The sequence below is a fragment of the Heterocephalus glaber genome, unplaced genomic scaffold (genome assembly GCF_053883595.1).
Source record: "Heterocephalus glaber isolate CG9 unplaced genomic scaffold, H.glaber_assembly_v1.0 deba00001543, whole genome shotgun sequence".
Taxonomy (NCBI): domain Eukaryota; kingdom Metazoa; phylum Chordata; class Mammalia; order Rodentia; family Bathyergidae; genus Heterocephalus; species Heterocephalus glaber.
Genome location: NW_028258336.1, coordinates 3,583,946 through 3,605,113, shown reverse-complemented (window position 1 = coordinate 3,605,113; position 21,168 = coordinate 3,583,946). Strand labels below are relative to the sequence as shown.

The 21,168-nt window shown below is 33.6% G+C and overlaps 1 protein-coding gene across 19 annotated transcripts in view; it reads left to right on the top strand.

The window, feature by feature from the left end:
- Positions 1-20,851, top strand: part of Erbin (erbb2 interacting protein) — a 129,027-nt gene extending 108,176 nt beyond the window's left edge. For 5 of the 19 annotated variants that reach the window (XM_087189534.1, XM_087189529.1, XM_021242992.2 and 2 more), the window contains 6 exons: positions 7,535-7,678; positions 10,547-10,666; positions 14,048-14,254; positions 15,550-15,642; positions 16,146-16,220; positions 17,798-20,851. In XM_087189534.1, the coding sequence (XP_087045660.1) occupies positions 7,535-7,678; positions 10,547-10,666; positions 14,048-14,254; positions 15,550-15,642; positions 16,146-16,220; positions 17,798-17,905 (747 nt within the window). In that variant the 3' untranslated portion in view covers positions 17,906-20,851. Of the gene's footprint in view, positions 1-130; positions 5,832-7,534; positions 7,679-10,546; positions 10,667-14,047; positions 14,255-15,549; positions 15,643-16,145; positions 16,221-17,797 lie in introns of those variants that run through there. The other 14 variants (XM_087189541.1, XM_087189542.1, XM_087189540.1 and 11 more) reach the window with 10 other exon arrangements.
- The last annotated feature ends 317 nt before the right edge of the window (positions 20,852-21,168 follow it).

Sequence of the window (21,168 nt, the reverse complement as noted above, 5' to 3'; positions counted from 1 at the left end):
TTTGTGACCTCCTGCTCACAACTAATGTATATTGATTATGTAAATAGTATAAGAAAGTAGCAGTTTATAGTTAACAAAATAACAGGAAATGTATTTACAAAGGTAAATAATTTGTGTAATTTTTTTCCAGTCCATGATATATGAACTAACATTGACACTGACTCAGCATGACTTCTGGCATGGCATTCTTGACGTTTCTGAACTGCATTTCCAACCTACTTGAACTTAGTTGAGTGTTTCTATGATTGTAGTACAGCTTAGAAATCATTGTTTAAACAACTGTTGCTTGTGTTCAGTTTGTAAGTTTATGTGCAGCTCTTTATCTTTTGAAAGGAGTTAAAAATTAAAAAACAAAATTATCCTGTAAAATTGATTTTAGTGCCATAATCATGTGGTCCAGATGTATAAAGTACTTCTTTACGATTTAGCTTTATATCTCTCATTGGATTTTACCCAAGAATTATTTCTTCTCTGATTTTAAGTTCAGCTGAACATACAAAGTCACAATTAGTCATTTCAAAATTTTTCTTAATGTTTTTGAGAATTAGTTATTTTCTATCAATTCATATTAAATCCCAGCCTGTAGTTGTTAGCTCTTTTCAGTAAGGTTCTCAATTTTGAATACCTGAATAAGGAGTAACTCCTTCATTCTCATCTTTTTCTTTAGCTATAACTCTGTACACATTGTTCAGTCTATTTGAACTTTCTGCTTTTTCTCAGAAATATGGAAATTTCTTAAGCACAGGAGAGGAGTAACATGACTCTGTTTTCTAAATAAGCTGGTGGCAGTGTGGAACTGGATTTTATGGGGAAGAGGCTGTAGTGAAAAAGATTGAATTGTGAGTTTGTTTAGTGATACAAATAAAAAATAAGAATTGTCAATGGCATTGAAACAGGAATGATTTTAAGAATTCTGAATACACTTTATGACAGTTTATTTCTAGTTGAATACTGTGTTGGGTGTAATCAATCTTTGAAGAAAGTAAAGCTTGAGATTTGTGCCTCAAATAACTAATTTTTGGAAATGCCACTATCACTGGACATAGAGGAAGAATAGCAGATTTAAAGGAAGAGATCCATTTGGTTATTGTGTTCTGTGTAGTCTGCATCTCAAATTGCGTGTTTTCCTACTTCTAGTCTGACAGAGATGTGCCCTGGGCTTCTGCAAATAGAAATCAAGTTCAGTGTGCCTCTCAGCTTTTTATTTTTCATTGCATAAAATACATATTTAGAAATTTATTGTACAATATCTTAGAGAACATAAGACAGTTTTTGTTTTGTTCTTAGAGGTGAGAATTAATTTAGGGAAACTAATAGAAACCTTCTGAGAAAAAAAAAACCAGTACAGACTGTTTCTGAATACCAATACACAGCTGACAGGCTCAGCTCCATTTCTGAGGATGCGTAGATCATACTCTGAACTTGAGAGGAGTACGCTTTGCTATAATAGTCTTGCCAAGACTTTTACTAGACTACTAGTTGACTAGTGAGTACACTGAAGTATATTCCAGCTCAATGGTTAAGAAGCATTTCCTGCAAATACCAAAAGTATATGCTTCTGTTACTGTAGTTCTGATGTATTTTTTTCTAGGACATTTTATGTGCCTTCCTTAAATGTACTCCGTGTTTGCTTCTTTTTGATCTTAAAGGTGTTTGTATATGAGACTGCTTTTACCTGATGTTATGTAAAAGTTTTATCTTCAGATATATTATTTAAAATGGATTCATATGTTTGATAAACCACATTTTAAAAGAATTTATGAGTAATTGTGTTACCTCTTTAAAAAAAATTACTATATTGTGTACCATTTAGACAGTGTAACTATTTAGAATCCTATCTCTGCATGGTAAGCTTAACTGGATAAGTAACTTAAACTTTCTTTTATCTCAGTTGCTTCATTTATAAAATAAATACAGTGAGGGCCAGGGATTTAGCTCAGTGGTTTCGCTGCCTGCTTGCAAGCGCAAGGACCTGAGTTTGATCCCCGGTACCAAAAATACATACATACATACATACATACATACAATGAAAAGGGTACTGTATAATTGCTTAAAACATTGAATGAGTTAATACATTCAAGCAGTTAGAACACCACCTGACATGTTTAAGTGATAGTGTTTGTTGCATATATCCTCAGTATAATTGTCTACTAAACTATAACATCAGCTAATTTCAAAAATATTTTTTATTTAGAACACCAGAAGTTTTAAGATAGGTTTTCTTGTGTTAAAACCCATTTAAAATTATAGTTCCTAATTCTATAATATATAAGCAGATGTTTTATGTCAAAGACAAAGACTTTTCAGAAAATTAAGATAGTATTTTTATTTTTTTAGCTTTTAATATGCCCACTTATCAGGGATAAAGATCTTGAACAATTTCTACTGTATAATAGACTTGCCTGACAGGAAAAAATACCAGTGAAATATTAATAGGGATGTTTGGCTGGGCTATATATTTCTTCATACACATACTTTATATATACATACATATATACTTACAAATACATATAATACTACTAGCAAAAACAAATTTTAAGAGAAATTAGGTATCATAAGATGAAATTTTAATGTATTAATAGTAATTATCTCTTAGTGTTGAGATTTATGGATTTTTTTTTAGATGAGATCTCACCATGTTGCTATTCTGGCCCAGAGCTTCTGTGTTCAAGCATTCTTTTCACATCAGACTCTGAAGTAGATAAGACTATACTGGTGTACACCACTGCACCTAGCATGAGGATTTTAAAATACATTTCTGTCATGTTTTAATTTTGAAACTAATGATAAATACAGGAGTAGTTGCAGAGGACATGACTATTCGAGGAGAACACTACCTTTCGAAATACTGGTAAAGTTTTGATACTCGAATTAAGGTTATTAGATTAAGGTAAAATTTTTATCAGAAAGTAATGTTGAGAGCAAAGAAAGACAAAGACTTCAGTCTGGTTGAATTAGGGAGTTATTTTGAGAAAATTTGATAATACAAAGTTTGGGCCATCTTAAGGATATGAAATACTGTTATAGCAGTTAGGTTGTTTAGTGCTTACAAAGTGCTGGGAAGCTACACTGTACCATTGTCTCTCTATATATATTTATGAATCTTCACATGAGATCCATGAGGTATCTTTATTATCACATTTTACAGTAAGAAATTTGAGGCACAGAACATTTAATTTCCCCAGGATATCATGATATATGCTATGTGGAGGAAAGGGAAAAACTTCAAAAGCCAGGAGGAAGATTTCAGTTTAACATGGTAAATAAAGGGAAGCCACTTTTCAAGACTAATATGATATTCAGGCAGATGTGTTTAGGATAAATTAATAAAGAGTTTAGGAAACAATTCAGTTTTTAAAAAAATCCAAATGATGCATACCTAGGCTAATATTGTGGCAATGAATCTGAAAGAGTGACAAGAATATTGTTTGGGAAAGAAGCCACGGTTCCTGGTTTGGGAAACTTGAACGTCACCTTTTAAAAAAACTGGGTGCAGTGGCACATACTTGTAATCCAGTCACTTGGGAGGCTGAGGCAGGAGGCAGTAGAATCAGGTGAGTTTCATAGTGAGTTCGGGGCCAGGGGTTACATAATGAGTTCAAAGCCAGCCTGAACTACATAGTGATACCCTATCTCAAACCAAAAAAAATAAAATAAAAGTCCTAGTGGTAGGAGAATAGAATTCTTAAAGCAGTGTGGTACAGTATTTAGCAAAAAGTAACTTGGGATTTTGAATATAGTGAATTTTTTATATATAATATATAATTATAGTGAATTTTTTTTTTTTTCTTTTGGTACTGAGGATAGAACTTGGGACCTTGCACTTGCGAGGCAGGCGCTGGAACCACTGAGCTAAATCCCTAGCCCTTGAATATAGTGAATTTGTGATGATAGTGTGTGCAGATAGCTTGGAATATAATATGAAATTAAGGTTAGTGATGCAAATTTGATACACAAACCATGGGCATGAGGTGAATTTTTGTATCTGAGAAATACTGAAAAAAAATACATTGTTTTAAGTAACTATAAATTTCTGATGGTACTAGACAAACTTATTCCAAAAGCAGTTTGTTAAGGTTCTGTTATATGTGCACACAAGAAGTCTCCAACATCTTCCTCCCTGTCCCCTGTCATTAGCTGTTAGGCATTTTGTAATTTTAAGAGCAGAGTGATAGGAACAGCCAAACATTTATGTATAGATTTTGCCTGTGTTCTTCCTTTAATCTAGATCAGTGGCTGTCATACTTTACCATGTTGGTTGTATAAATAGAACCATATTATAGATTTGAGGGGATTTTTAACCATTTTGTAATATTTAATTTGCATAAGTAATTTATTCTGGCACTGTCCCTCCTACAAATTAATTTTATTCAAAAAATTAAGAATTCTTAATATTGAAGCATTAATTTATATATTAAAAACTAATCTTTTATATTTCTGTAAGCTCCCAATACATTCAGAGCTTTTATTTAAAATTGTTTTTTTGACACAGGGTCTCGCTATGTAGTCCAGCCTGGCCTCAAATTAATTATATAGCCCAGGTTGGCCTTGAACTTGAGGCAGGCCTCTTGCCTTAGTCTCCCAGGTGCTGGTGGCACAGGCCAGGCTTGAGATATCTTTTTATATATTAAAAAAATTCTAAAAACTTAAGTGTGAATCTAAAACTTGCTTTTTGTTGTTGTTGTTGTTACCCGGAATCGAACTCGGGTCCTTGCGCTTGTGCAGCAGGCGGCAAAACCACTGAGCTAAATCCCCAGCCCTCTTTTTTTTGTTTATAGAAACCTTGTGCTACACTCTTGTTCTTATTCATTAAATGTGGGAATCAGACGTTTATATGGCCCATAAGCATATTGAGTGTTACACGAATATATCCATAATTAGCTACTTTAATGGCAGCATGATTTAGACTCCAAATTTCAAACCTTTGGTTCAAAGTAGTGGAGCATAATAGAGAACCAGCACAATTATAATGGTAGAGTGGGCATTTAAAGTCCTCCCCTCCAGAGGATTTCATAATACCTATCCAACCTTGTGAGTCCCCAGATTAAAAATTGCTACTTCACATAGCTGGAAGTTGAGTAATAATAGATAATTTATTGAACCTTGAGTGGATTTGTCATTCAGTCTTCATTCCTATCCATAAAAACTATACCTGGAACCCAAACATAGAAAATAGATCTCACCTTGAAAATCTCAAGACTTTATTTAATGAATCTTCAACAATGAAGAATTGAAATGAGCCAGGTGTGGTGATGCACACCTGTAATCCCAGCACTAGGAAGACTGAGGCAGGAGAATTGCTGGGATTTCGAGGCCAGCCTGGACCACATAGTGAGTTCAAGGTCAACCTGAACTATATAGCGAGACCCTATTGCCAAAGAAAAAAAAAAAGAAAACTTTTTTACTTCAAAGTTGAGTTATGACTAATATTAGCAATTGCTAATATTTCTTCCTCAGATATAATGCATTTCAAATTATAGTATCATTAAAACTACATAATACCATTTTCACATAGTTTTTATTTTGTGGTGCTAGAGATTAATCCCAGAGACTTGTTACCACTGAGCTATACCTCCAGTCCTGTTCATTAGTTGTCATACAGGTATCAGCATGTAGTGACCAGCATTGCTCAGGATATTATGCATAGCATTTAATTGTATAATGTGTTGAGATAGGATACAGTTTTAAGTAAATGCCTATGCACAAGTTTGAATTCAAAACCAGACCTCTTTTGAGCTTGGGCCTTATTGTTCAGTGAAATATTGACAATAAGCTTACATATGTTCCAAGATGACAGAGAAAGCTTTGAAGATGTACACATGATTGAAAAAGAGTCAGTGAGGTCAATCTAGTTAACATGTTAAAGCTGTGCTTATAACAAACTAGTAGATGTTATTTTTATATTTTTCTGCATGTCTGAATGATTTCTTCATTTTTATATTCTAATCAAATGTTCATGGAACCTCTAAATTGCCTTTGCTAAATCCTTATCCTTGGGATGAAATGGTTTGGGGAAAAAAATGCATGTTTGGGCCTTTTAAGTTTAGCTTTTTCTTTAGTCATTACTTTAGAATCCACACACACAACATAAAGTGTGTATGGTAATTTTATATATATTTCTGGAATCCAGCATTATTTCTTGGTATTTGATATCAGCTTTGAAATCTAAGAAAGATACATATGTCATAAGAGTAACAATATATAAATGGCCATGTGTGGTGGTCCATGCCTAAAATCTCAGCACTCAGGAGACTGAGGATTGCTATGAGTTCTAGGCCAGCCTGGGCTACATAGTGAGGCCCTGTCTTACAGTAGTTGTGATGTTTCTGTATTTTTTTTTGTGTGTAGGGGTACCAGGGATTGAATTCTGTTCCTTGCGCTTGCGCAGCAGGCGGCGAAACCACTGAGCTAAATCCCCAGCCCATTTCTATATTTCTTAATAGCAAACAGTGCCCAAAATATTGTTTCCCTAGTTTAACCATCAAGCTTTCAAAAGTCATGGACATGACTAAAAGCATCCACAGGAAAGAATAGCAGTTAACAAATCTGAGAATAAACAAATTGGAAAAATGAGAATCAGACAGTGCATTTATTGAGGTACATTTTGGATTCTGGGATTAATGAGTAGGATATTCAAATGAACGCAGTAAATGGGAGGATTCTTTTAGTGGCTCTTTTAAATGTAAGCTGCAGAGGCTCAGCTAATTTCTAAAATCTAAGTAGTGCTGTTTAAAATATGTTTATTTGAATGGGAAATTTTTGTTCCATGTGCATTTTCTACGTTTTTTTCTTCTGGTAATTGTAGAGCAGCTGAACCCATTAACAGTTATATCCTAAAATTGTGCGTTTATGTTAAACTTTTCTGTAATATAAGATATACTAAATGTGGAAGACAGTTTTTAAAAATTTTTTCAAATGGCCATCAGGTAGTGTTCACAAATATATTTTGTGGTATACATTTTGAACTGTCTGGTTAGTAAGATATAATTAATTTTTATAGAATGAAATGGACTCTAGAAAGTCATTTGACTTAAAATTAGTTGTTGGTAAAATTTATTTATTTATTTTTTTGGTACCGGTGTTTGAACTCCATGTCCTTGTGCTTATGAGGCAGGTGGCGGAACCACTGAGCTAAATCCCCGGCCCTAAAATTTATTTTTATAAAAAGAAATTTATGTATGACTATAGATACACATACATCTAAATATGTCATTGATTATATTTTCTGACATTTTTTAGGGTTAAAGGAAATAATAGCACTTAATAAATAAGAGCAGCTATATATACTTTGTTGGTACTCAAACATATGAATGGTTGTATTTACGTGTAGTTTATGTGCATGTTTGTGTTGTCATGTAAATGTATGGTGCATAGGGCCAGTTTCTTTCAGAAGCTCTGAAAATTAAGTGTTGCATGACATTTCTGTGGAGTATGAGGTGGGGCTAACTTGTAAGTAAAACTACATACATAACATGTCTTGTGGATTTTGCATGCTGCACTAATCTCTGTCAAATCTATCCCCCTCTTTATTCAGAGCATGCTGTCAAGGTCCTTTAATTCCAATTTCACTGCTGTAAGCAGCTCTCAGTATGGCAGCTCTAGGGATCTACATGGCAGCCAGGGCAGTCTTGCCTTGAGTGTTGCAGATGGAAGAGGTTCTGGTGGGCACATTTTCCAAGTGAGTACCTGCAATAGACCAATATTGTTAGTGAACAGAAGAGAAAACTCAAAAATTTAAATGTTGTAATGCTTTTAGAAAAAAAAAAAGTTGATTGTGGGTTAGAAATCTTGATTTCCTCTGAGTTTCTTCCATGGCTTATTTCTAAAAATAAGCTTTATTGCTTTCTTTGGCCGTAAGCCAATGATGTAATTAGTCTACACAAGACGGAATGAATAATAGTCGTAACTATTTTTTTAAATCTATTTTTTGTATTTTTCTTTTTCTGTTAAAATTAGCTTGCTCTCTCTCAGAATTTTGTGTTTTGTTTTTGCTTTTTGAGACACAGTGTCATGGCATAGTTCAGGCTGGCCTTGAACTCACTGTGTAACCCAGGCTGCCCTTGAACTCACAGCAATCCTCCTACCTCAGCCCCCCAAGTCCTGGGATTACAGCTGTGTACCACCACACTTGGCCTCTAACTCAAGATTTAAAAAATAGGCCATATGTAACTCACATAAGGGAGATGTTGTAAGAAAGGATAATTTGAACTGTAGTATCTGAGAATTGACTAAAATGTACTACATGTACTTAAATTTAATCATATTTTCCTGAATATGATTTAATGTGAGCCTGGAGGAATTGTAATAAATACCAAAAAATAGGCAAAACCCAAATCATTTATTACCCACACATCACCATAAAATTAGTAGTGAAAAAGATAGATTTATTATTTTAATGCAAGTTTATGCTTAAGGCATAAAAATTACAGAGGCAGAGAAAGAACAACTCTGTGGCTCAATATTTAGAGTTTTCTCTCGGTAAGAACTTAAAGTGGTAGTATGACCTCTCAATAAGTATTTTTTTTAATCCTGAAAAGACCTTTCTCCCCTTTTAACATTATTTTTATTCCTCCCGTATTTTGTTTCCATTTTGACAGTGCTTCCTTTTGGGTTCTGTACTTGTTCCTGAGCATTCTTTGTCTGCCTCCCCCGCCTTTAAATACATCTTGGTTTTACTCTGTTGTGTTCTAGAGTGTAGGACCGTTTCCTGAATTCACGTGCTCTGGACATACCTAATCAATCTTGCCCAGTCCTCTGTCACATGCTGTGACTTGGTATCTGTGCTATAACAATCATTTTGAAGGTTCTTAATTTGAAAGAGGGAGAAAAGGGTGGTTAGTATTGAGCCCTCATTCCAGCAGAGTCCGTGGGGTAAGGACAGCGGCCTTTTTCTTCACTCGGGTAATGTTTACCATTTGTAGTTATTTGGAACAACAGTTCTTTCCAAGTCTTTCACAGTAACATTTTGTGGGTTTTTCACAAATTGAGAGCCTTTGAGTCTGTTGAACTTTACTTTTTCATTCATGATATGCTTGTTCTTTTAGGGAGTAGATAAACATAATTACACATTCGGGTTTGAGTTTAAATTTCAGACTTTCAGCTGAGTTGATTTTGTGCATTCTAAATGTACATTGCAAGTAAGAAGGAAAATACAAGTATACTTTGTGTGAATATACAGAATTGATCAAACTACACTCAAAATTGCTGAGCCATGGTTGGAACTAGCACCTAACTGCATATGATAGATCTATTGCAGGCATAGTTCTTAAGATTAAATTATAAATCTCTTAAGTTTATGTGCTTGCTGTACTATATCATATAATGAGGTAGATTTCAGATTGTTTTTCAGCATGATTAGTCTACATTTCTATGTTGCTGGGCATATACATGTTTGGAATAACAATAGTGCTGTTTGTTACAAGCTTCTGTTTTCTAAAATATATCAGGGTGTGTAAAAAATACAAAGGTCTTGTTTGTCAGCATTTTTCTTTTTTTTTTTCCTGGTACTGGGAATCGAACTCAGGACCTTGCGCTTGGAAGGCAGGTGCAGTGCCACTGAGCTAAATCCCCAACTGTCAGCATATTTTTAATAAGAAATATTCACGAATAATGGCATATTGAGTCTGTTTCCTTTAAAACAATCATAAGGCAAACTATACTATAAAAATATTTGACAAATGAAGATATGGACTAATTTTAAAGCATTTCTCCAAATCATTGCTTTTATAATACTGAACTAATTTTACTGTGACAGAATTAAGATAAAGCCAGTTTTATAAGACTAATTAATGATACTTCTTTATACACATTATGTGCTTTTCATACATTACAAATTTAGGAAAAAACATTGTATTGTACTGTGCTATTAGAACAGGAGGGGTTTTTTTATTGCTCAATAGCAGTATATTTTAGTTGGCTCTTTATATGTGAGACTATTGGGCTGGGATGTAGCTCAATGGATTTAATTTTGATGAATAACTACAGTTATTGCTAAAAGATGTTAAAATTATAGGTATTATTAGGGCTGGGGATTTAGCTCAGTGGTTCTTACACCTGCCTTGCAAGCACAAGGTCCCGAGTTCAATCCCCAGTACAAAATAAATAAATAAATAAAATAAAATTTAAAATATACATATATAAACACAGCACACACGCACAGGAATTATTGTAAATGAAACTAAAAGAAAAAACACAGAATTTGTCTTCTGTACATGTGCATTATAAATTAAGATTAACTGATCCACATAAAATTTTCACATGTTATATGAACACACACTTTTCCATGTGCCTTGGGAAAAAGTTAAAGGTACTGATTGATAGCAGCAAATGATTGTAATATTTTATTTAGATCTTCATCTTCCTGGGTTTTGTTTTGGTTTTTTTGGTACCAGGGATAGAACTCAGGACCTTGCGCTTGCGAGTCAGATGCGGTACCAATGAGCTAAATCCCTGGCCCTTTTGCATTTTTAAAAAAAAATCACTCAAGTATCATCATTTTGGTTTTGCATCTTAAATTGTTTACTTTTTATTTTCCCCTCATTTGAAGCATGCCTGGACATCCAGTCCAGGAGATTCTTGCCAAGATGATACATTCATTTCAGCACAGCAGAGCTACTCATCAGCTACACTTAGTCACAAAGATGTTCTTCCAGACAGCTTGATGAAAGTAGGTGCTTAATGAAGAAATAAATTAAGTAGTACCTGTGAGCTTTCTGTGTTTTGCAGCCTTTGAGCTGTAAGTCCCATATATGCTTTAACTGAAAATAGTTTTATAAAGGCTTTTCTACCTTAATTAGTGAGACTTATTTTTTTTCTTTTTTTTTGTGGTACCAGGAATCGAACTCAGGACCTAGCACTTGCAAGGCAGGCACGGTGCCACTGAGCTAAATCCCCAGCATGAGACTTATTTTTAAATAATTCAGAAATACAAAATAGAATTTGATTCTGCTGTTTCTCAACTTACTCCATTTTTATTGTTGCATTTGTATTTCTACAGTACTGCTTACTTATTTTTTAATTTGAATCAAAGACTTTTTTGGCATTCCTGATTGTAAACCTATCTGGAGAGTTAACACATTCCTTTTAACACTGACCTAGGCAAGACCAAATATCCAGGTGTCAGCAAATCTTAATAGGTCAGGGGCTGGGCATGGTGGTGCATGTCTGTAATCCTGGCACTTGGGAGGCTGAGGTGGGAGGATCACTGCAAATTTGAGGCAAGCCTGGGCTACATAGTGAGTTCAAGGCCAGGCTGAACTACATAGGTAGACCTTGTCTCAAAAAAAAAAAATACGGTCGCGGGACTAGGAGTGTATAATATTTTTCATTCTAGGCTCTTGTACTATTACTAAAAAGATTTTAAAATTCTTTGAATTAATTAGAAATTACCTTGAAAGACTTTTGTATCTGGCTGTGGTGGCACACACCTATAATCCCAGCACTCAGGAGGTTGAGGCAGGAGATTCACTGGGAGTTCAAGGCCAGCCTGAACTACATAGTGAGTCCCTGTCTCAAAAACACGCACATACACACACACACAAAACGTTTTGTATATGGTAGAACAGATGATAGTTATGGTCTTAGTACTTTGTAGAAAGAAAGTAGCACCCACATTTCTTGTTCTCTGTGCTTTTATAATAGTATTTTATATTCTCTCTTTCTCATTCTCTCTCCCTCACTCCCAGACATTCTTTTTGGTAGCTTGGCCTAGACTCAAGCTTGCTGTTAAACACAGGCTGGCCTCAAAGTCAAGATCCTCCTGCCTCAGCCTCCAGAGAGCAGGAATTACAGAAATGTGCCATCAAAACTCCACTCTTTCTCATTTTCTTAACTAATTATATGTCTCTAGTATAACTAGATAAAATTATGAAGCACATTTTTTACATAAAGCCTTACATTGTTATAGAGTAGGTACTTAGCCATCTAATATACGTTCATGCATATCTGGTTTTTTACTCCTCTTTATTTTAACTGAGCACTGTCATCCAGATTCTTTTTCTTTTTAATATAAATTTTGTGGTTGAAGTTACTGACTTTATGCATTTTTATTCCCTTGAGCCATCTGCTAATCACAGTTTAATGTATTGTATATTTTTAACACTGACCCAGGCAAGACCAAATATCCACGTGTCAGGGAGTCTTAGGAATAGGTCAGGGGGAGCCGTGGATTTAGCTCAATGATACCATTCCTGCCTGGCAAGTGCAAGGTCCTGAGTTCAATTCCCGGTACTGGGGTTGGGGATTGATCAGGGGACTAGGGACATAATGGTAGAGTGCATGCCTAATGTGTGCAAGCCCTGGATCAATCTCAACACTGCGTCTATGAATTATTTAAAATACTAAAGTCAGTTGTAATTGTCTGAATTTTTCTCAGGAGAAAAATACTGAAATCTACACATACAAATAAATGGTATAAACACAGAGAAAAGCAAAGACAATCTACAGAATTACATATTGCAGGAGACATGTTCATTATGCCCAAAGCAGGCTGTAAGCAGTGCAGGCTGTGAAGAGTTAACAGCATAATTGGCTACAGAAGTGAGTCTGCCCAAAAAGCCTTCAGGCCGAGGTCAGAGTAACTCACACCCAAATTCCATTCCCACAACTAAAATATTCTTATTACGGTATGTAATAAAGTAACAGCCAGTTAATTATCCATGGATTGATCAGTTGCTTCTAAATCTACAGTGATCAAGTAATAAACCATAGTTAGTTTTTAAAATAGTTGTTATATAGTACCTCCTTTATCCCCACTAATATAAAATTTGTGAGAGTATTATTGTTTCTGTGCCCTGACATAAATCACCCATGTATTTTTCTAGACTTAAGAATTAACTAAGTTCTTAAATATAAAAAAAAATAGCGGAAAAGTACCTTTTTTAAAGTACAAATTTTCTTCTTCAAAGCCAAACTTCTTTGTGTCTTTCAGGAAAATATAAATTCACAAAAAGAAAAGCATGCAGTTTTAAAACTAATACCAAACTGTTCTCCAAACTTTTCTACTTTTGGGTAATTTCAGGGAAATGGGCTCAACTGTTTCCTAACATTTTTCTGCTAATTTCCTTATGAACAAGGCAACCGACAAGGAAGATATAAATGACTGACTAGCTTAAACATTTATTTTCTCTTCACAAAAATCTTTTTACATACAAGCATTTAGTACATGAATGTAACCTCTCATTTTCCAGTTATATTCCTCATACTAGCAGGATAGATTGTTACTTACGTTTCTTGCTAAATTTGAGTCTAAAATTCAGGTTCAACTTGTAAAAACAAGAGCTATTAAGGAATATCAGTGTTTGATTTTTATGGTTAATATTCTTTGAAATTTAAGAGAATTTAAGAAATTTAAGAGAATTTGAGAATTGCTAACTTTTTTTTTTTTTTTTTTTGGTGATACTGGGGATCAAACTCCAGACCTTGTACTTGCCACGTACAGTGCCACTGAGCTACATCTGTGGCCCGAAAATTCCTAACTGATGTATGCATACACATGAATATAAAGACTAAATCCATTTTCTACTACATAGATAGCTAAATTGATCTTCTAATTCTGGAAGGTCAGGAGTGAAAGGTAGAAAAATACTCAAATTAGAAAAAAATTACACTGCAAAATCAGTTTTTTTCCTGAGGAAAACATCAGTAAATGTACCTTTTCTGTATGTGTTTTGATTTAGTATAGGGCAAGGATGGACCTTATAATAGGTTTTAATTTTTTAAATTTAATGTACTGTTTACTATTTTAATATTTGGTTATTGTGAGAAAGGAATATTTATACCTAACAATGAAGCATATAATTTGAAATGTAGGAATAACAATCAGCAAGCACTCGAGCAAGTTTAAAAGTAACATTAACAGTCTTTTTCCTTCTAGAGTTTAGAATTAGAGGAAAATAGTAAGTGACATGGTATTTTGTCATTTGGAATGTTAAAACTAGGTTTTTTTTTGTTAAACTAATTTTTTGATAATGCTCCAAAAAGAAAAATCCAAGTATTTGTAATAAGACATTACTATTGGTCATTTTAAGATACTTCATGTTTTTCTTAGATGCCTTTGAGTAATGGACAGATGGGCCAGCCTCTCAGGCCTCAGGCAAATTATAGTCAAATACATCACCCCCCTCAGGCATCTGTGGCAAGGCATCCCTCTAGAGAACAACTAATTGATTACTTGATGCTGAAAGTGGCCCACCAACCTCCATATACACAGCCCCATTGTTCTCCTAGACAAGGCCATGAACTGGCAAAGCAAGAGGTAAGAATAATCAAGACTATTTGAAATATGAAACTAAGCTTTTCATGTATTCTTAAAGGTTAATTATTAGCAATAAGCCCTTATAGAATTTTAACATAGTATTTACTATCTTGTTTAAAGTTTTAGTTTTCTGTTGTTTATAGAGTATCACATGATACAGTTTTAACTTGTGATCATCTGACACAGGATTTAGTATTTTGGGCATATTCTTTTTAACTGTGAGGCAATTGCTTTACAGGAATTAAGCTGAAATGACTGTGATACTTCTGTGATACTTAAAGCCTTAGATTTTGAAAATTAACTATAGTTGTTCTCCAAACTACTTTGAACATTGATTGATTGACTTCGGTTTATTTTGAGACAGTCTTGCTATGTAGTGCTATGTAGTTCAGGATGAACTTGAACTCACTTTGTAGCCTAGGCTGGCCTCAAACTCACAGAGATCCTCCTGCCTCAGCCTCCTCAGTGCTGGGATTACAGGCATGTGACCCGATACCTGGCTACTTTTGAGTATTTAATCTTTAAAGTTACAGATGATGAATTCATAAATCTTCATAATGTATTGGTAAAATGATTAATAATAAAAGCTTAGAGATCAAATACTTTAATCATTTTGGTTGAATATCTGGTAAAAGAGAGTATCCGGTAACAAAAATTTAGTTTTTGCATCTGTTTATTTATTTATTTATTTATTTGGTACCAGGGATTGAACTCGGGACCTTGCACTTGCGAGGCAGGCGCCAGAATCACTGAGCTAAATCCCCGGCCCTAGTTCTTGCATCTTTTTAATAGCTAGGCTATAGAAATTACTATGAGATGATCAGATTTTAAGATTGAACTCCTTTGAAGCATATGAACAGATTCAGGAAATTAGGAATTTAATACCACCAAAGAATCATTAAAATATCTTATGAAACAAGCCAGTAGATAGGCATACTTTACAATTTAGATGTTCCACAACTGGAAACTGAAAATAATATACATGTTCTATATTTATGCACTATGTCACAAAAATTCATGCTGTCACAATACTAAAGTAGGGTCAGTATTAATTGATTCCCTATTTTCATAAGCAGTAAAGTTAGGTACTATGCTTTATAATCCCACTGTGCCTTTAACTCACTAACTTATTAACATAATGTTCTATGTTGTAGTTTCAGTTCATCTGCCCAAATGTTTATTTTTTATGAATCCTTACATATTTTTGCTTGAACTTCATTTACCAGTATTTAAATATGGATATTATTGTAAACTTATGAAATAGTAATGTTTCCTTTATTTTCATATTAAATCAGATCCGAGTAAGGGTTGAAAAGGATCCAGAACTTGGATTTAGCATATCAGGAGGTGTTGGGGGTAGAGGAAACCCATTCAGACCTGAGGATGATGTAAGTCTTGTTTACATATCCTTGAACACTCACAATGTTTCATTTATTAATTCAGTACCTGTTTTATGCAAGTGAAAATATAAATATAATATAAATAGGTACTTAAGTAAATCTAGGTAGATATCTTTATTTCCTTCTGTATTGTTCAGCTTGTGAAATTTAATCTATTCAAGTTAGTTGAGAAAAAAATATATTTAAAAAACCTCAAAATTTTGAATGTTCTTTTTATTGTCAAGTGATTTTTAAAATTTTCTTACTGCTTTTCCACAAATCTATCCAAGTAAATTTATCACTGTAACAGAAATCACTGTACTAAAGCCAGAATTACCAGAGGCAAAAATAACTGGGTTGTCACTGTGTTACGGAGACAGGGAGGAAATTGTACCATGATTCTAATGTTTGGATGGTATGGAAAAGTAGCTTCTCGTTCCTCTGTTACTTATGCATACTGTTATTGGTTAAATAATTATCTTTTGTTGTTGTTGTTGTTGTTGTTATTAAAGGGTATATTTGTAACAAGGGTCCAGCCTGATGGACCAGCATCAAAATTACTGCAACCAGGTGATAAAATTATTCAGGTAATTAAGATAAATTTTTAAATTATTTCCTTTTCTTTTATAACATCTTATTGTTTATAGTTTGAAATATTTTCACTTTGTATCTTCAGAATCATGCTTATGTGCTTGATAAAATATTTTAAGTTCAGGAATGTTAATTTTTACTAATTTAAGGGGTCAGAATATCACATGTTGAAGGTGGGTTGTCATCATAGGAAAATAGAAAGGAAATTTTCAGAATTTGGGTAGTCCTTTTTATTTTCCCATGTCCTTTTCTCTGTTCCTTCAGTTTTGCCTGACTGCATGCAGTATAGAAGGAAAATAAGCCTCAGGCCCAAATGTAGCTTCTCCTCCTTTACACCTGCCTTCACTGTTGAAAGTTCATATATAGCACTGAGAAATAAATAACTCTCCAAACAAAAAATAATACAGACCTAGAAATGACTGAAAGTACAGACTGTGGAACCAGACTGCCTATGTTTGAATCCTAGCTTCAATGCTTTTGAAAATAATGTAAAAGTTTTTTCTTAATTTTTAATTTCAAGCAGGAAAATCTGCAAAAATAGCCAGGCATGGTGGCACATGCCTTCCATCCCATTACTCTGCAAGGCTGAGGCAGTGGGATCACAAGTTTGAGCCCAAACTGGGCAACCTAGTGACTTAGTAAAATTGTGTTTCAAAATAAAAAAGATCTGGAGATGTAGCTCAGTGAAGGCCCTGAGTTGAATTCCTAGTACCACCAAAATAAAACCTTGTCATCTATGTACACTTCATTTGGTCACCAGTTGCTAATATTTTGTCCTATTATCTTTAGTGTTTATTATCTTTTCCTCCTTCCCTCCCTGTATATACAAGTACACTCTCTCATGCCCATTTACTTTTAACAATCTGGGAATTTGTGGTGTTTTTCTGTTTTTGTTTCTTTTGAGACAGGGTCTTATTATGTAGGTCAGGCTGTCCTTGAACTTACTGTCGAGCCTAAGTTGACTTTGAACTTGCAGCAATCCTCCTGCCTTACCCTCCCAAGTGCTGGGATCACAGGCATGCACCACCACACCTGGAAAATTTGTGATTTCAATTTTGTAACTGAGGAAGTTAACTTTACCTGTTAACTGGGTTTCCTCTGACATAAGATGAAAAAAATCTCTTGAATGTTGTGATAATCAAAGGATTTAATTCATATAAAGTACTTTAAACTGTCTGGTGCAGAGTAAGATACCAATAAATGTTAGCCTTAAATTTTAAAAATCTAGGGGTCTTGAAGTTAAAGAGAAGACTAGGCTTGGCCCTCTCTCACCCTTTCAGTTTGTTCTCCTTGGGTACACATCCAGCGCACATACACAGCACCCTGTCTGATGCAGTCTTAGACATGTGGTTTCTAACATGGGACTGCTACATCAGGATAGTGTGATTACTTGGACAAAATAACGGGTTCCTGAACTGTTCTGAGATTTTATTTCCATAGATATGGGGTAAGGTCCATTAGTCTATATGTTGTTTTAAATTGCCAAAGTAATGCTTTTTTTCTGCCTGCTCCTAAATACAGAAATGAAAACAAATTACTATGAAAAATAAAGCATTTTTCTTCTTTCTTTTAGGCTAATGGCTACAGTTTTATCAATATTGAACATGGACAAGCAGTGTCTTTGCTAAAAACTTTCCAGAATACAGTAGAACTCATTATTGTACGAGAAGTTTCCTCATAAGCACTGTGGACAAAAAAAAAAGATGGGGGGAAGGACAGCAAGATTTATCAGAAGATACTTGCAGGGGAAATTAATATTTTGACTATTTTTATATGTAAAGAAGAACTTGATCCTGTTCAAATTTGTACATTAATGAAATAATGAAGCTTGGGGTTAGAGGGAAAGAACCACTCTACAGAAGATAAAGGAGACTGTTGAATTCATATCATATAAAACTTGTTAGGTTTTTTAAACATAGCAGTCAAGGCTACAAAAACAAACTTATGTTGGTTTTGTATAGATTGTAGGTTTATTTTTGAATTTCATACACATGACTGAACTGTGCAAGGCAATAGTTAGCCTTGATTGTAGCCCAGAGACAGATGGCAGAGCTGTCTATCTTACAGCTTTTATGCCCTTATTTTTATCCAACTTTTGTTAATGTTTTTCTGTTAAAACTATTTTTTTTTTTTGATGTGGGCAAGAGATTTGAAGTGTTGGGTTTTGCTATGTGCATACTGAATTGAAGAGTGAGTAGGTGAAGGTGGTGCTGGTGGGGTCACTTTCCAAGGCCAGGTTAAAAGTTATTTCCTATAAAAATCTGGAAGCAAAGAATTAAAAAAAAGCTGATGAGTTTTTATTAATAGAAAAATGCAATAAAATATGTAATGTCTTTTTAAAGAAGTAAAAAGATAATAATTGCATTTTATGAGCTCTACAAGGTCTGTTGTCATAGCCATTTATATACATTTGCTACTGATGATTCAATTTTTTAATTTTCTAGTCACAGGAAATTTTTAACTACTGTAGATGCAAGTCCATGCATTCTTCATGCTATAGAAATCTTTTTTTTTGTAAATGCCGATACTTGCAACCTGTTTTATAGTTAGTACTCTACTTTAATCTAATTAATGTTTTGTTTTAAACAGCAAATGGAACTAAAATGGCCAGTTTTAAGATTATGCTGCCTGTAAACACAACATGTAAGAAGGTTCAGGAAAGCCTCTTTGTTTTTGTTTGACCTTGAATTGCCTTGGTAAAGTAAAGGAAACATGGAGTATGTGTGGAGCTAGGAAACCAAAGCAAGTTTGTGAAACTGGCACAGTGATAGAGAATTGCTGTGGAGAGTTGTAGAACAAAGGGATGGGTCCTCGAGACCTGCCAGTGTGGAAAATTGTTCAAATAATGGGCTGTTCCTGTAAGTAACATTAAATGTGAACTTGATGCTTTAGAGTCCTTAAAGGGTTTCTAAGTGAATCCATGTAATAGTGTTGCCACCAACTGCCTTTGTTCTAGTTACTGTAACTTACAAGTGTTTGATGATATAGGTCTATTAATTTTGTTTATCTAAATCATTAATTTTGTTTTTATTGTATGTAATCAAATAAAATTTGAGTAACATGCAATGATAAGAATTAATGCATGGTTATTTGGACCAGAAAAAAGTGCCATAGAAGACTAATAACTGTTTTTAGTTGAGGCTGGTCTAAAACCTTTTATTAGAGCCATACTCAGTTCTTCCATTCATTTTTAATTTCTAAGAAATACACTTAGGGAATTTTTAATGTTACTATTTTTCTTTAAGACCTTTATAAGACTAGCTGAAATACCAACCTACACTATTTCTGAAAAAGTGAGTAGAACTCACTTTCTAGTCAGAGTAAATAGCACTTTTAAAAATATGTGAATTCAAATACTGCACATCTTTCAAGATGTTATCAATTGGTTATTATACTGTATAGTTGTAATAATTTTGATTGAAACCCTTTAACAACTCTTTGTAAATTGTAACTCATTTTAGTTGATTTTCAGTACTATTTACATAGGAATTGATTTTTATGGATATAGTAGAAGAAATGTGCTGTATTTTGGTAAAATTCACTTGTATGTGTTTTAATTTCTAAAAAAAAGTGACAAACATCTTTAAGACAAGTGTCAGTGTTCCCTTTATTCTGTTGATTTAAAAATAATAATTTTGGCTTTGTAAAATGCTCACATTTATATTTAATTAATTTCAAGTTTTCATAATCACATTCCACCTTTTATTAGTAATATATAATAATTGTAAAGACCCAAGATTATATTTTGGAAAAGGAATTAAGCCTCACAGAAGAATTGATTCTTCAGTGATCTACTTTTAAATTCATTATCTGCATATTTTATTGAAAAATATTACAAGTGTAACAGCACTAGTATTTAATTCCATTCTAGTTCATTTTAAAGTTTTGTGACATTCTATGTAGAATTAAGCAAGTTTGTTACCATGAAGAGTAGTACATGATACAATATAAACAGAAGAAAAAAGAGGAAAAGGGTTTTGTATTTAATAGCCAAAGTTTTTTTCCAAAATATTGGGAAATTAAAAGACAAGAATTTTTATTAGAGTCTGCTATTATAGTAACCAAGTTTCAAAATTCAGCATACTAATTTAAATCTTTTGAGGAAATGAAGACAACTTTAGGGTTTTTTTTTCCCCCTGCTTAGAGTTTTAGTTTATGTTCTGTTGAGTGAATTATAGTTAAACTCTGTACTCTTAACTGACTTTAGCAAGTATTATGTGGCAAATTTTCAAAACAAAAACTGCCTTCTTTTAACAGTGTTAAAATTTCTTACCCTAAGCAGTAAAATTTTATACCAGTAAAAATGACATTGATCAAAATAATTTATTCAATATAGAATTAGTGACACAAACTAGTTTTATGTTGATTTATTAAGGAATCAGTTCATCTGAATCAGTAGTCTTCTAACATTATCTTGTAAATATTTTTCTGATCTCTTTGGACTGATCTTGAGAATGTGTATATACTTGAAAAATTCTTTTGAACACAACTTGCTGTACTTTAAAAAGTCACATTAGTAGCTGTGTAATATTTTTATCAGCATCTATCCAACATTCCAAATTTTGTATATATCTAGATTGTTTGAAGTAACACATAGAGGGTAGAAAATAAAAGATTGGTGTTTTAAGTTGTGTGGTTTATTTTATGAAATTCAGGGTTAGTGAAATTCTCATAAAAGGAAGGATACACAATTTTTTTTGGTACTGGGGATCGAACTTGGCTCCTTGCGCTTGCGCAGCAGGCAGTGAAACCACTGAGCCCAGCCCTGTTTTTTGTTTTTTAGTATTAAAACCCTTATATTTCTGAGTATGGAAAAAGTATAATATACCAATAGTAATAAATATAGTATCATTATTATTTATTATTTTACTTGTAAAGGAAGCCTTTAAGGTTGAGAAGTATTTTCACATGGAGATTGACAATAAGTCAAATCTATCTTGTTTT